General features: G+C 42.1%; 1 protein-coding gene across 1 annotated transcript in view; it reads right to left on the bottom strand.

Moving 5' to 3' along the window:
- Nucleotides 1-15698, bottom strand: part of LOC310867033 (low-density lipoprotein receptor-related protein 1B-like) — a gene marked incomplete at its 5' end in the record, with an annotated part of 569593 nt that extends 553895 nt beyond the window's left edge. Inside the window, 2 exon segments of the mRNA XM_083776826.1 lie at nucleotides 13380-13505; nucleotides 15551-15698. Of these exon segments, the coding sequence (XP_083632952.1) occupies nucleotides 13380-13505; nucleotides 15551-15698 (274 nt within the window).
- Between the last annotated feature and the right edge of the window lie 2147 nt (nucleotides 15699-17845).

Below are 17845 nucleotides of genomic sequence, written 5' to 3'. Positions count from 1 at the left end.
TTCAGAATGGGTTAAGCGAGGCGTACTACAGTATACACTGTGACTGTACTGTCGATACACCCGGGGAGAAAGACGACGCGCTATAGACATTATGAGTGAATGTTTTAATAAAATAAAAATGAAGGGATGTGTTGTGGAAAGTGAATTATGGGGCACTCGCTCCTAATCTCTAATGCACAGTAAACAGGCTGTTCTAAGAGCGTCCCTGGGCAGCCATAGTCGGCAGCGCTGACATTTACACTTCCCCCGTATAAAAGCACAGAGTAAACTACGGTATAGTAATGTGATTAGCTGGAGCCGCGATGGCCCAATAGGCAAATTTGCCTCAGCGTTTTATTATTTTTTCTTCCATGGGCTTGCATGTTGTCTGCCTCTAATGTGGACGTGCCAACTACCTGAAATCCACACGAGAGCGAGGCAAGCCTTATTTCTAAGAAAAGGCCCCACAAAAATGTTAGTTTTCTTTAGGTGATCCGATCGATTTAACCTATTTTGACCTGAGATCAGATTCTAAAAATGGCCTCTACATCCTGACAGTTTTCTGAAAAAGCTATGTTTCTATGTCAGTCGTTCCTCGATTTTTCAAAATAGCAGACCTACAAGCTCGTAGCGCGCCACTCGGTGGCGCGCTATGAGCTTGTAGATCTGCTATTTTTTCCAATAGCTAAAGCATAACATAATGCTAACACCAATGTGGTTGCCAACTACCTGAAAACCACACAAGCCTTATTTCTAAGAAAAGCCCCCAAGTTTTTTTTAGGTGATCCGATCGATTCCATTTTGGATTCTAAAAAATGTCTTCTACATCCTGACAGTTTTCTGAAAAAGCTATGTTTCTGTGTCAGTCGTTCTTTGATTTTTCAAAAACAGCAGACCTATACAAGCTCGTAGCGTGCCACTCTCCACCAGGCCGAAGGCATGGGGAGAGAGTATATTTTCCACTCCGTGCGTGCCTTCGGCCTGGTGGAGACAATCAGGTCCACTTTACTAAGTCTATAGGGTGGTTAACAACCTGTATTTTAGTATACGTACATGAGCTGTTTGAACTTGTAAGATGTGTGGCATTGATTGATTCTCCAAAGAACAAGGAGCAAAGTGTGTCCCCTCCCTTAGTTTAATATGGGACATGTAGTTTCCAAAATACGGGACCGTTGGTTAATTCAAGCGAGGGGCGGTGTGTTTGGCAGACCCCCCTCCAGTGTTGTTTTCGTCGACTAAAACTAAGGCAAAAACTGTTGGTCGACTACCTTTTTTCACTGACTAAAACTAAATAAAAATTGAATAAAAATGAATCTATGATGACTAAAACTAAGACTAAATATACTGACAATTTCGTCAACAAATAAAAACTAGACTAAAATGTTAGGAAGGGACTAGTGGACAAGAGATCCAGTTTTATGCTGGGTTGCATGCTGAAAATAGCAGATGTACAATCTCACAATTAGATTGTACATCTGCTATTTTCAGCATGCAACCAAAGTGTAAAGTATGTCATGACAACGACATCAAGGCCTGTCAAAACACATTTTAGTCGACTAAATCAACTGTAGATTTAGTCGACTAAAATCGTATGACATTTAGTCGACTAAAACTAGACTAAACACTAGAACATTACAGGCGACTAAAATGTGACTAAAACTAAGTGAAAACCATTCAAGAGAACGACTAAAACTAAAATAGAAATTTGCTGCAATAAACAACACTGCCCCCCCTCTAATGTATTGTAGCTCCTATAAATGGGCTAGTGTCTTGGTGTGGACACAACGCGGCAGAGGGTCCCCACTGTTCATTACAGTGGAGAGAGAGAGAGAGAGAGCTTCTTTCTCTCTTCCAGGTGCTGCAGGAGAACTGGAGAATTGCCACTTTACTGGGTTTTCTTTAGCCATTACTGGACATCTGGGGCTGTTTCCGCGTGATTCCCCCGGATGGCTGGCAATTGGCTGTCCTGTCGCCCTCTCGCCGCTCCCATGTGTGAGAGGGGGGGACAACTGAACACACACACACACACACACACACACACACACAGGTCTAGGTAATGAAATACAGCCTACCCCCCCCATACAGTACACACACATCACGAGCGCACACGCGCACAAACACACTCACACCCCACCCTCCTCCTCTGTCTCCTCGATGTGCTTCCGAGATTCAGCGATTACATCTCGCTTGGCAGAAGCAGAGGTGGAGAGAGAGAGAGAGAGAGAGAGAGAGACGCGTGGCAAATCTGGCAAGGCAACAGCGTCTGTAAGAACATTAGAATGTGTCTACGTAGGTCAGTGTTCTCAACCTTTTCACTTCAGGCCATGATCGACCCCCCCAAAAATAATCCCATTTGAACTGGGCAGTGGGCACCTCTCACACCCTGATAAGTATATACTTGAAATGTAGGCGTTGAGGTTGTGACACATCGGCCCTCATTTAGTGTAAATTCTGCCTTAATCAAGGGATCCAAAACAACTGAGCATATAGACTAGAGTGTCGCAGTCTTGCCCCCTACCACCAGGGCCCAGGAAATGATTCCACCGTTCATTTTCCTCATAAAGACATTTCAAAAAGGATTTATTTTAAAGACCTTTTAAGCCTCGTACAAAGCCAACTCGGCGTTGTGAGAAATCATGACAACAAACAAAAAAATTCGGGGCCGAACAAATAATTAGAAAGAAGAGTTTTAACTTCTTTGTAATTATGTTTTCGGCCCAAAATGTTGTGTTTTTGTTGTCATGATTTTGTCACAACTCCAGTTGGCTTTGTCCGCGGCGGAAACGTCTTTCAATAAATACTTTTTGAAAAGCCTATTATGGAGAAAAATGAACGGTGGAATTCACTTCTGGGTCTCACGTCGCCATGAAAGGGGGCGGGACTGCGACGCACTATAACGTCAATGTGGTTGGAGCTTTCATAAGAGTTTTTACGATTGATTTTAAAATGATTTTACTTGTGTATAAAGCTCTCAATGGTCTCGCACCTTCCTACCTACATGACTGCCTGCCTAAATATGTCCCAAACCGCCCCCCTAAGGTCTTCCACTGCTGGCCTGCTGGCTTTGCCTAAAAAAATGGCAACCAAAAAACACGGGGAAGCAGCTTTTTGCTTCTACAGGCCAACGGCATGGAACAAGCTCCCACTGTACCTTCGACAGGCAGCCTCTGTAGACATTTTTAAAGCTACGCTCAAGACCCACTTCTACACTCTTGCTTTTAATTGATCTTTAATTTTTTGTTATTCATGTCCTCAATTTATTGCATTACTGCTTGTTTTTTAAAGTCGTTGCCTTGCTTTTCTTTTTTTCCTCCATTGCTCTGTAAAGCACTTTGAGCTGCATTTCATGTCATGAAAGGTGCTATACAAATAAAGTTTTATTATTATTATTAAATGTCACGGGTGAAAGCGAGTGTCATTTCAATAACACGCCCTTAACATAATTGCGAAACGCCCCATAACGGGAATACGACCAAACAACGTATGGAAAGCATAGAGTTTTATATGATGGAAAGCCAATAATAATAAAAAAAAGACCCTCTCTCGCCTCCCTGCCTGATATGAACGTTTATGGAGTGACTGAGTATTATATGAGTGAACCTACTGTATACTGTATGCTACAGTATACCCAAGTCCGTCTCCAATGTCTCTCCATGTCATGAAAATATTCCAGTATGCCGCTCGGCATGTGTATAGATGTGCTCATGCAAATTAAGCACTGTTAAAATGAGCAATTTAAGCAACATTGTTTTTAACCCATTCTGGGTGTTTTAACTAAGCATTATGTAATACTTTAGCTTTTGAAAAACAGCAGATCTACAAGCTCATATAGCACGCCACCGAGTGGCGCGCTACGAGCTTGTAGGTCTGCTATTTCTGAAAACTTGTGAGAATGCGGCACAAATCTTTGAATATATATTATTTCAGATATATCATAGCATAGCTTTACATTTTTAGGAGTGAATACATGTGTTTAGGTCAGACAACGCTGCTCTGCTCGTCTACGACAGAAACACGGTGCAGACCAATCATACGACAGCTCCCGACCAGACCGGGTTTTGGCGTGGCGTGCGACGTCAAAGTCTCGTCGGAATGATAACGGCGGAAAATTGCTGTGATTTCGGCATCATTTCGTAAAACGCTGCGGTCATGACATACAGCACAATTTATTTGTTTTCAATATATAGCACAAAAAAACCCAACACCTTGATATATTGTGCATCGGCTTCCATTGTCGTTTGTCGCTCGTCAGAAAAGAGCTGAGAACAAAAGAAAACTTTGACGGAAAAAGACTCGCTCGCCGTATATAAAAAAATAGAAGTAAAACTCCTTAGACTGAGACTTAAGAAAATATATTTTATTTTATTTTGTCATGCTCATAAAGTGCTCTGTGCTCAAAGCGCAATTTAAAAGCAAACATTTCGGTCCTATAAGACCTTCGTCAGTGATATATCTTTTCCTGTCAAAGTTTCCCATTATGTTTTTGAGACCACCGCTACCGTAGTCAAGTTTGAAAAAAAAAAGGACGAAGAAAGGCGGAAAGGTTTTCTCAGTGCTTTAATGCATAGAACTGTATAGGTGGGTGCAGACAGTATGAAACTGCACCCAGATGCCCCAAATATTCCACGCTGAAATCAAAGTGCTGATCCTATATAAACCACACTTTGCTGAATTCCCCCCCGCTGTGATTGTGATCTCGTACAGTATGTACGGTCGGTGTGTCCTCAGAGCACATCAACCTATAATATAAAAGGCCCTATAGCTGTTTCTGCACGAGTTCTACTTTGCAGTCATCCATGCTGCTGCCCCTGGCACGCGCACATGCACATGCACACGCACATGCACACGCACACGCAAATACACACACACACACACACTTGTGAGGACATCAACTTTTCAAAGGGAGGATCTAATGAATACTGGATGACTCACCCCGGTGCGTGCCCGTTTTTCCTCCCGGAATTTTCCCCAGTGAGGGGGATAACTTTGTAATATGCTATTGGCTGTTTGTATTCTTTTTGGAAAAATATAAAAAGATACTCCTGTGGAAAGGCTATATTATATTACTTATATTGACCTTATAAACAATTTAGTATTATTTAGTATATGTAAGGTTTTGCACACTCAAATGGTACCTCGTCAGATAATCCCCACATATCCTACAACAACTTCTGTGAACAGACTTCACTGTAGTAGATTTTCATAAATTATATTTGTACTTAGGCTGTCTGCTGTCATGAAAGTTTATATTTAGAGAAATTCAAAGTCCAGCCGTCTGCTGTCCAGCCTCTCCTGGGGAAAATTCTGGGAGGAAAACAGAAACGGGGCGAGTCTTCTTGTTACCGATCTAATTCCCCCAATACATAATCCATGATAATGAGCTGTGTCGAATATCCCAAGATAAATATGTAAATATGCGAGGAGGATAGACGTTGTAAATAAAACAGTGGCCTAGCTCCGCATAAATGTATAAATGATAATGAAATACACCTGGTGGAGATGTAAACGACTTGGCCTCCACAGTGCAGCCCCGCGCGGAGATCCAATCGTTTATAGCCCAATATCACACGGGACAACGGAGCGAGATCATAGGTGCGTGGGGCCGGGGAGCCAATCAGAGCGAGGGGGCTCGCCTGTGTGGGGGAGCCGCCTATATGGGGCTCCGCGTTACATTATAAAACTGTGATTCTCAAGGTGTCGGTAGGGGGGTCCCCAAATGATTTTGCGGGTGGGGGGGGGGGGGGGGTCCCCAGATGATTTACTTAATGTGCAACATTGTTTTCTCACTCCACAGTAACCAAACCAACACACCGTACACCGTACCGTACACCAAGGCTACTCAACTTATCCCATTCTGACCTGAGATCAGATTCTAAAAACGTCTTCCACATCCTGACAGTTTTCTGAAAAAGCCATGTTTCTATGTCAGTGGTTCTTTGATTTTTCAAAAATAGCAGACCTACAAGCTCGTAGCGCGCCACTCGGTGGCGCGCTACGAGCTTGTAGATCTGCTATTTTTCAATACCTAAAGCATAACATATAAACATAATGCTAACACCAAAAGGGGTTCCCGTCCAATTATAGCTCAGAGGCCACTCAGCAAAATTCCAAAAGTCCGAGTCCAAGCAGGCCAAGCTAAAGATGTCAGTATTATTTTGAAACAGACGAGTCTAAAAATGACAGAAACAGAGTAAAAAAGACACATTTCCATCTACAGTACTATGAGGCCAAACTTCAATGAACAAAAACATTGTGACTAATGATGAAGTTACAAAATGAGGCCATATCACTTTCTCTTGGAACAAACAACACAATATCTACAGTACAATCTTGTTCAAAACAATGAAAATAACTCATCGTCTGCCCCACATGGAATACTATCGCCATTTTATTGTATTGTGTCAACTAAATCCTCATTAATGCAAACTAGATTCAACATACTCAAGCCTGCACACATTCTAAATGTCCCCCGAAATATTTTACAGAGCAAATGGACTGTTGCCACCTTCAATAATAATGATAATAATAGTCTTTATTGTCTCCACATCATATATTTTTGTTGTCATGGACACTTGTACAAAACATTAAAGGGACACTTCACCCTTTTTGCAAAAAGATATATGTTAATGACGTTTAGAAGCTTTAGAACACTTTCCTGGGGGTCTTTATGTGTGTAATATGTGGTTTTAGATATTTTAGATTGTAGCAGTGAGCACAGTGTCTCTGATGTCATGGACACTGGGCTCACTTCCTTCCTGGACTACATGTTGTCTCAGTAAGACAGCTCTCCCCCTATCCACAAGGAGGAGCAGTGCACCAAAGAATTATGGGAATTGTAGTCCAGGAAGGAAGTGAGCCCAGTGTCCATGACATCAGAGACACTGGGCTCACTGCTACAATCTAAAATATCTAAACCCACATATTACACACATAAAGACCCCCAGGAAAGTGTTCTAAAGCTTCTAAACGTCATTAACATATATTTTTTTGCAAAAAGGGTGAAGTGTCCCTTTAAGCAGAGGCAGCGTGTGGCCCACGGGTCGCGGGTTGTGAATGATCCAAAAGCGCTCCGTGGCGTTTATTATCACAACGGTCATCTTGACTCATCTACGGAACCGAGACTAACTAAACGTGACGGCTCAACTGCTACAATTTACCATCATTTTGGGGGAAAAGGTGGTGGAGCAACGCTGCAGTACACCGCCACTCCGTTGCTCAAACAGCTGTATGTGTGTACAAGCTGACATTTCTATGCCAATTTCAAACCACTTTGGTCTGGATGAGTATAATATACCAGTGGTTATGAATTTGTGTAGAGTTCAAAAGGTTATAGTTCTTGTATTCATATTGCATTATGGAGTAGGATATTTTACTGTATATAATTCAATACACTGATTCAGACCAGTTGTGTACACAAAGATCGAGGTTGTTGAAGCTCTGCAGTTGTTATTGGTGAAATTATAAAGTGCATACTGTACAGGTCACTAGTTCCTTTTGGCCAAAGTGCACGCACGCACGCACGCACGCACGCACGCACGCACGCACGCAATCATTTGAGGTCTTAACATTTTTGGTCTTAAAGGACAACTTTAGTTTTTTTCAACTAAGGTTCATGTTTTAGGTTGTTATTAGAGAAACTAAAAGGTGAGAGTTAATTTTCTTTCATTTGCTGCTTTCTCTCGTTTTGGGAATTTTAGCAGTTTTTGACAGGGGGGCGGGGGCATTCGAGCATGGGGCTAAATATGTATTTTTTTACAAAATAATATGGCAATTTTTTTATTTATTATTTACTATAGTCCTAATAAACCCCAAGAAATTACATCTGACCACAAAAGATCACGGGAACTATTGAATGTGACAAACTGACATATTCAGCCTATACACACAGTATAAGCCTTCACCGAGTAGGCTACCTTCACATTCAGTAGATCTTATGATCTTCTGTGGCCAGATGTAATTTCCTGGGTTTATTAGGACTATAGTAAATAATACAAAAATAAATCACCATAAAATGTTGTAAAAAAATACATATTTAGCCCCATGCTCGAATGCCCCCGCCCCCCTGTCAAAAAGAGCTAAAATCCCTAAAACGAAAGAAAGCAGCAAATGAAAAAAAATTAAGACTCATCTTTTACTTTCTCTAATAACAACCTAAAACATGAACCTTGGTTGAAAAAAACTAAAGTTGTCCTTTAAGGTCCTTTGAAACGGGCAGCGATTGGCATGCCTAGTAATTAATTTTCAATGAGACCTGCGGTTTTTTCTGTACGCGCGGGGAAGGAAGTCTGTATTTACGTGGGCGCACGCACATGAAGAGTAAAATTTAAGTAAAATTTTTAATATACTTTTCCCCGAGAAGATTTATTACTCGTCCCGGACAACCGGACAAGCCTTAATAATGTCAAGCCCTGATAATAATTGGCACTGAGAAAATGAGTTACAAAATCGTGGGATTAAAAAAAAAGAGAAAAATAAAAACTAGCCTTAGATTTCCTGGGCGATTCTCCCCCAGGCTTTTTTTTTCTTTATCTCTTGAAACCAAAACGCCACCTGGCGTTCCCGAGGGTAGTGACCCAATGTGGCCTTCGCCTTGAGGGGTGATCATCTGACCAACATCTCCACCGGACATGGCATACATGAACCCTATTGATTGTGGCGACTCCCATGACCTCCGTGACCTTGTTGCATGACCCTTCTATCTCAGTTATATCTCAATCTCATATTGCCTGGACAGCTATTTAAAGCATTATGTTATACTTTAGCTATTGAAAAACAGCAAAAAAAGAATCTGCTATTTTTGAAATCGTGAAAATGTGGCGGCAAATCTTTGAATATGCATTCTTTCAGAGCGAACATTGTTAACTAAAACCTTTTGCTTCTGGCGGGTTTGCGTTTTCAGCTAACCATCGCTAGCGTCCGCACGTAAAAAACAGCATTATAGGCACGAGAAATAGGCATGATCGGCACCCAATAAATCCTCACCGAAACAACAAGTCTAGACTTCACTACCTACAAACCGCTTACAGCAGAGACAGAAAAATAGAGAGAAAGGTCAAAATGTCATGAGATAATAACAAATCCAGAGTTTGTCACTTAAACCCACTTCATAAGTAACTGCCAAAACTTGCAAAATAAAGTACACGCCTAGGATTTTATTTTACAAAATGACTACCGCACTGACCTCCTCCTACGGTGAATGATACAAACGCATCAAAATGAAGCAGCTTGATGGATTCACACCAAAGAGAAATGGACAAAACATATATAATATGTTTTGTCCATTTATCTTTGTAAAATGACTTCTACTGGATCTCTCGTCCACTATAGTCCCTTCCTTAACATTTTATTCTAGTTTTTATTTGTTGACGAAATTGTCAGTATATTTAGTCTTATAGTTTTAGTCGTCATAGCTTATAGTTTTCATTTAGTTTCCATTTAGTTTTCGTCAGTCAGAAAAAAGGTAGTCGACGGACATTTTTCGTCTTGGTTTTAGTCGACCAAAACAGCACTGGGGGACCTGACCATTGGTCCTTGAAGGGATTCCAAGTGGTCTCCGGCCAAATCTCATCATAATGGTGGTTCGCGGCACAAAAGCCAAATAAATAATGGACCTTGATATGAAAAATTGTTGAATGAAAACCACTGCAATAACCCATTCTGACCTGAGATCAGATTCTAAAAACGTCTTCTACATCCTGACAGTTTTCTGAAAAAAAGCTATGTTTCTATGTCAGTCGTTCTTCGATTTTTCAAAAAATAGCAGACCTACAAGCTCGTAGCGCGCCACTCGGTGGCGCGCTACGAGCTTGTAGGTCTGCTATTTTTCAATAGCTAAAGCATGACGTGATGCCAACACCAAAAGGTGTTCCTGCACAAAATGGAATAAAGGACTGTGTTCTTTCACCAACTAACCACTTGAACCCCAGCATTCCGAAGGGAATGCTGGGGTTCTGCCACGAATAAAGTATCCGATCTACAGTACAATACAAGCTCACGTGGTGTGGCCTCGCGACACCATGTGAGCTTGTAGATCGGAAGGCATTTTGTGAAGATTGGGGAAAAGGTTCAGTTGTGACTCCATTTCACTGAGACTAGAGGGTTTAAGTGGCTAAAAGCATGCCAGAAATAATTGCGGTATTTTATTTGTCAAACAACAGTACAACGCACACTCTATTGCCACCCAAAGTCCTTACAATATATATACACACACACACACACACACACGCACACACGCACACACGCACACGCACGCACGCACGCACGCACGCACGCACGCACGCACGCACGCACGCACGCACGCACGCACACACTCTTCAACAGTCCCAATTGACCACTTCAAACATTCTTTTATTGTTCTCCTACGTGTTCTGCATGACCGAACACGCCACAACAATGTGAAAGGCCCTTAATCCATTTTGGCCGGGCACCCATGGTGTTAGCATCATTATGCTTTAGCTATTGAAAAATAGCAGATCTACAAGCTCATGGCGCGCCACCGAGTGGCGCGCTACGAGCTTGTAGGTCTGCTATTTTTGAAAAATCGAATAGCGACTGACGTAGAAGACATTTGTGACCCAGGCCAGCAGAATGTGCCTCATGTCGCCAGAATGAACATGCCTTAAATCAATAAATAAACTTTTTTTTTTTTTTTTGTGATTTTCTTTTTTTTTCATATTAACACAGTTTGAATGTTGAAGAAGGTTTTCATTCAAACAGATTGTTCATTTGGGCAAATGAAATGTATACATTTATACTTCATAGTGGGCTTGTTTTTTAACACTGTTTTGGGGGCAGAGAAGCGCAGTTCCGAGATTTGCATGTTGTTTTCAATTGGTCCTGGAATCTCTTTGTCCTCAGGTTTCACGCTCTGATCACGCCCATTAGCATGCTTGTGTTTGTAAACACAGAAGTATTCTACATGGCTATAGTATAGTATGGAGGAGCATTTGGGTTATACTTTACAGAAAATAAACAAAACCACGTATAGAAACCAGGCATTATGACTTGCTGTTTGCTGTATCTGTTTTTTTTAAATAGCAAATCTACAAGCGCACAACGCATCATAGCCTGATGAAGCATTGGTCTAAAACTACATAGCCTATATCCATTGAAAACTCAGTTAGCCTATAGTTACTTTTTAGATTGTATTATTACAAAACATACACTAAACAACTTCAGTCCTATATTTCTTTACTTTAACTCAAGTAAAACAACATGTACTTTCCCACACCTAAGTGTCCACTCAACTGTCATTGACAGCTAACCTAGTGGGGGAGTGGTTAGTGGGTGGGGGAGTGATTATGCAAGTATTTATTGTCACACCCATTCCAGAGGTGCTACATTTTCAGGGAAACTTTGCAGAGCAAATTCTCTACTTTGGGGTATCTGTTTCAACAAGTTTTAGATGGTCATATCTCCTTCAATTATTGTCCAATGTCATTGAATGATACATCATATGAAAGCTTACATTCTGTACTTTAATAATCTGTAAAAATGTGTAATCTGTAAAAATCGACTTGAGGCACTTTTTGCTGGAGTTGGTCACATTTTTAGAATCTGATCTCAGGTCAGAATGGAAAACTGTCAGGATGTAGAAGACGTTTTTAGAATCTGATCTCAGGTCAGAATGGGTTAATACAAAATAGGGCCCTTAGTTTTGTTATACTTAAATTCAGAGTTGTTTTCGTAATGTAATGTAATGTAGATGAGCAGAAAAACACTGAAGAAAAAGATATAGCTACTAGCGATTGAAAAAAAAAACCTAATGAACAGAAGAGGTGGGGTGTGTGTGGGGGGTATCAATACCAGAGGCATGGATTACCCCCCCACCCCCACACACACAAACACACACACACACACACACACACACACACACACACACACACACACACACACACACACACACACACACACACACACACACACACACACACACACACACACACACACACACACACACACACACACACACACACACACACACACACACACACCCACCCATAGGGAGGATTTGTTGTGCAGAGAGGTAGAAAGAAAGTGTAATCTCTTCCTAACCCATTTCGACCTGAGATCAGAAAAAAATGTCTTCTACATCCCGACAGTTTTCTGAAAAAAGCCATGTTTCTATGTCAGTCGTCGTTCTTCGATTAAAAAAAAAATAGCAGACCTACAAGCTCGTAGCGCGCCACTCGCGCTATGAGCTTGTAGATCTGCTATTTTTCAATAGCTAAAGCATAGCATGATGCTAAAGGGGTTCCCGCGGCCCAGAATGGGCTAAATAAAGTGAGCGACAGACAGACACCTGGAGGTGGCAGAGCTCATTGATTGAGTTGCAGCAGACATGTTGTTATCAGAGAGCTGCTGATAGAAGTCAGCGCGGTGTGTCCTTCAAGCTTCACGCCGTGAGGCGGAAAATAAGAACTTACATTCTGGCTTCAGTGGCAAAACAAAATAACACCGGTGTTGTGTTTTAAAAACCAAGTGCATTTTACTCTTGAGGTACTTTAAGTATTTTTCTTATGATCTTATTTCAATTTCTACATCTCAGAAGAATATAATGTACTTTTTTTTTTCCAACCCAACATTTTTTGACAGCTTTAGTTTATACGAGCTAATCAAAAAAATGTATAATTTATTTCAAAAAATTGTCTAACCAATGACTAGTCTAAACTGAGTATGCACCCCTAACCTCCCACGGGGCAGCACACCTAAACCTAACCTTAACCCATGTCTAACCAATGACTACCGGTAGTCTAAACCTAACCTCCCACGGGGCAGCACACCTAAACCTAACCTTAACCCATGTCTAACCAATGACTAGTCTAAACTAAGTATGCACCCCTAACCTCCCACGGGGCAGCACACCTAAACCTAACCTTAACCCATGTCTAACCAATGACTAGTCTAAACTAAGTATGCACCCCTAACCTCCCACGGGGCAGCACACCTAAACCTAACCTTAACCCATGTCTAACCAGTGACTAGTCTAAACCTAACCTCCCACGAGGCAGCACACCTAAACCTAACCTTAACCCATGTCTAACCAATGACTAGTCTAAACTAAGTATGCACCCCGCCTACATCATATGTCACAACGCAGTGCATAGCAATGCATTGGCTATTTTCTAATAGCCCAAGTATAAAATAGGGCTTCTTGTTCTACTCCCAGGCGTGTCAGTGTGTGTGTGTACGTGTGTGTGGCGTGTCAGTGTGTGTGTGTGTGTGTGTGTACCGTGCGTGGTTGTGCGATGATGGGCATTCCTGGAAAGAAACAGCACGAGTTCCTTCAACTGTCCTCGACACAGAGGTTAAAATACAATGCATGTCATGGAAAGGGTTATTATTATATATGTATGTATCAACCGATAATGACTGGATGGATGAAATGGTGAGAGACTCACAACTCTGGTCCGTCTCGTCGGAGGAGTCGGGGCAGTCCGGTTCTCCGTCACACAGCCACGCCTCGGGGATGCAGGTCTCCTGGTCGTCGTGACAGTGGAACTCCCCCACGTCGCACAAGATGGCGTCTGGACGGATGGAGCCGAGGAGGAACACGGTGGACAGAGAGAGGGAGAGAGAGAGAGGTGTGATGTTATGAGGTGATGAAGGAATGAAGAGGGTTGTTCCACATGTTTGATCCGAAAAAAACAAACATGCGTTCAATTTGTATTGGACATACATGGCTGCAATGAAGATAATTTTGGGTGGCGATCAATGATATGGATGATGAAACGATTATCGATGGTAGGCTAGGCGAGTGATATTTAATGGTGTGTCGGTGTCAGGCCTTTATGTCCAAAACCGTCACTTTTCAGGGGTTACTATACTTTGGTCCAACATACCATTGGTCCCATCGACTACCTACCCCCAAACCCTCACCCTAACCATAACCGCGAGCACGGGGCAGCACACCTAAACCTAACCCCCCAAACCCTATCCCGAGTCGGACCAATTAATGCTCCTTCGAACCAATGATATGTTGGACCAAAGTATGCTCCCCCTTTTGGGTAATCTCTGTCTGAATGCGTTGGTTTGATATTCATCAAATCCCACATGCTGAAAATAGAGGTGCCAGGCTGAACAAAGTAACAAAGTTTGTACTGTCTATTCTGAGCATTTCATTGCAAGGCGACTATAGGATATAAGGAACAAACAGCTAGCAGCCGCACACTCAAAACACTGTGCAGATATCTGGAGTTTTAACCCATTCTGACCGGGCACCCATTTTGGTGTCGGCATCATGTTATGCTTTAGCTATTGAAAAATAGCAGATCTACAAGCTCATATCGCGCCACCGAGTGGCGCGATACGAGCTTGTAGGTCTGCTATTTTTGAAAAATCGAAGACACTTTTAGAATCTGATCTCAGGTCAGAATGGGTTAATAATGAAACTGTCAGGATGTAATAGACATTTTTAGAATCTGATCTCAGGTCAGAATGGGTTAAAGCAGGCCTTGGATGGTGTGACCTTCACCAGGCATACAAGGACACACAGCAGTAGACTACATAATAAGGGGTCCCAGCAGCGATGTCACTTTGATCGCCAATGCGAGACACCTGTGCCCAACATTCCAGTGACTACACAGACATCAAGGGAATTGTAGTCCCAAATGAAGTGCACTAGGTCATATACTTATAACATCAAGGGAGTTGAAGACCTACAATGCCCCTAATATATATATATATATATATATATATATATATATATATATATATATATAAGACACACGTGTCTTACTGAGACGGGAACACCAATATGTGTAGCCTAGAAATAAAATTAGAAAGATCATAAACAACAGTACAGAGAAATGCTTCACAATAGCTAGCATAGAGCAGTTTACAGTACAATAGGGGTTGTAAATCTTCTAGGGTGTGGGATCACCCTCTACGGCGAGAACTCTGTGATATTCCCTGGATATATATATATATATATATATACATAATATATATATATATATGATTCACTGACCAGATTTTTTTTTTCTGACCAGATTTCTTTTTTTCCCTCCTAGACAGGTTAAATGTTTGTCTTTAGTTTAATGTTTGTTTTGTAAATGCCATTGACAATGAAGGGAAAATTTACCTTATAATGTACCTCATTCATTACGTCATAATATTGTCTCTTTATTGTTAATGGTGTTTAATGTTTGTGTTATGGCACCGTTTGTTTTTAAATCACCATTACTTCACCTATAATCAACTTGAGTTAGACTTTAATATTTTAGAACCCTTCACTTCACACGGGTGTGATTTCTTAATGTTTATTTCACCCTGAAGCTGAATCAATCGTGAATAAATTAAGCCATGGTCGTTGAGGAAGATGGGCTGAATAAGAGCCACAGAAAAAACAACCCAAGCTCTTTTTTTGTTATGACCTCCTGTGCATGTACAGTATTCCCCTATGAATTCCTTCATAATTCATCCGATTTAACATGGGGGGGGGTGGGGGGGGGGGTGGGCAATACTCTTTCTTACTGCCAAAGTAAGACGGTTAAGTTGGCCGCCCATTGTGTCTGTGACAGCTGTTCTCGTCTAACAGAGACATAGTGTCCTTTGCCTCCTCTTGGCAAACCGTTAGGCGGACCGGCGGTGGTCTTCTTCAAACCGTCAGGCGGACCGGCGGTGGTCTTCTTCAAACTGTTAGGCGGACCGGCGGTGGTCTTCTTCGGCGAGTTTGTTCTTATCTGTCCGCCTCCTCCTTTGGGCCGTGTACTTTTCATGTGGAGGAAACAGTACTCAAATGTTTTACTTAAGTAAACGTATATCAATACTGCAATGTAGAAATACTCAGACAATTTTCTCTGACTCGAGTAAAAGTATAGAAAATATTTATTTAAATAGCATCTCTACAAGCTCTTTAACATATTTATTCAATTAGCATCTCGACAAGCTCTTGTGACGTGCTGTGAGAGCTTGTACTGAATTGACTTAATTAAAACTGATTAAAAATGTGGATTAAACAATGAAAACATAACATTGTGAAACGCAGGGAAAGTGTTCTAAAATGAATTAACTCGAGCTAACTCGTGTTTAGAAGTCAAAGTGTTAAGTAGGGCTTGAGTAGTAAAACGCATGTTTCGTAAAATAATTATCAAAATCTGCACAGTAACATTTTTAAATAGCGTAATTGTAGTGGAGAAAAAGTGAATTTGCCTCTGAGATGTATAGTGGAGTATAAGCTCCTACAGAACATTGGAAATAGTCCAGTAAAGTAAAAAAGATACCTCAAAACTACTTTAAACCAGGGGTTTTCAACCTTTTCATACTGAAGTATACCACCACAGAAAATATCTGGCACTCCAAATACCGCCACAATAACTGATGTTAAAATACAGGAAGCGTAGACCTGCCCCATCCTATTCAGATATTATTAACCCAGGAGGAAAATGTAATTTATTCTTTAAATTGTTTTGTTTTTGTTCCATTCCCAAAACAGATTTGCTGCTGCTCTGAAAATGTGATTAAATCCGTCCTAAACTCTTACGGCTAGGAGTGCTGTCATGCTCATTTCAGCATGGCTGGAGAGCCTATTTCAACCAATGTCTTGGTCAGAACAACTATACCTGTATTAATATAAATATGAAGAGTACCACCAGAGGGGGGGCTCAAGTACTAGTACCAGTGGTTGGGGGGGGGGGGGGGGGGGGGGGGGGGGGGGGGGGGCGTGGCAGTGGAAACCGTGGTCAACTAAAAAGTCATCACATCGTCTCAGCGTCATCTGTCAGCGTCATCTGTCACAGTGTCGACATGCTTCCTGCCAGCCAGCCGTCTCTCTGCCTCTGACTCTGGCGTCGCTCCCCTCCATCATCGGGGGTGAGAGTGACACGGGCTTCCTGCTAAAGACTTGACACTGCAGTGTGTGACCCCTGCTATACCCCTCCCTCAGTCAGTCCGGGGAGAAGCAGTCATTTGTTTCAAAGCTTAACACGCTATACTCAAACACGGTGGCTCGCATCCCACCCCAATTCCTTTCTTCCTTTCCTTCCTCTCTCTCCCTCTCTCTCGCTTCAGTTCAAACCCGCTTGGGCTCCCCCGGAGTATAGTTCTCTCAGATAGGTGTCAAAGTGTCCTTGAGAGACATCCGAACGCCTATAATTGCTCCCGTCGATGAGCAGGTTGGTGGTGGCGCCTTGCATGGTTTCCTCCTCGCTGTGTCAGTGTGTGTGAATATACATTATTATAAAGAGGCTTTGGAGAAAAGCCGAATATAAAGCGATATATATATATATGCACAGTATCTCCATGCTGTCTATTTACCATATCTTTCTCTCTCTCTCTCTCTCCCTCCCTGTGAGTCTCCGAGTCATTAGTGTGGGAGTGCAGCAGTGAGTGGGATGGCGTTTCTGTTCGGCTGCGTTTGAACGGGGAGTGATAATTCAACGCACCACTGGCTCCCCATAACCCCCCGCAGCCCCCCACAACCCCCCCCCCCCCCCCACCCCCCCCCCCCCCGCCAGGCGCCCTCCAGCAAAACTCACTACCCACAGGGAACGACATCTGAAAAGGTCAAACATCTCATCTCCATTCAACGTCTTCCTATTCCCAGGCAGTGACGCAATCTATTTGAAATCAGGGCGATTTTCAGTCAAGTCTTTGATTTTGACATACTACGGTACTACTACGTACCAAGTGCTTTGTGGGGTTTTTTTAACACGGGGACCTTCTTCGAGTTTCTTAACCTGTTCTGACCTGAGAACGATTCTACAAATGTCTTCTACATCCTGACAGTTTTCTGGAAAAAGCTATGTTTCTATGTCAGTCGTTTCTTCGATTTTCAAAAAATAGCAGACCTACAAGCTTGTAGATCTGCTATTTTTCAAAAGCTAAAGCATAACATAATGCTAACACCAACAGGGGTTCTCGCCCC

This window comes from Protomyctophum parallelum (assembly GCF_964188405.1).
Source record: "Protomyctophum parallelum genome assembly, chromosome: 11".
In the NCBI taxonomy this organism is placed as follows: domain Eukaryota; kingdom Metazoa; phylum Chordata; class Actinopteri; order Myctophiformes; family Myctophidae; genus Protomyctophum; species Protomyctophum parallelum.
Note: the sequence above shows the minus strand (reverse complement) of the source record. Positions and strands in the feature narration are given on the sequence as shown.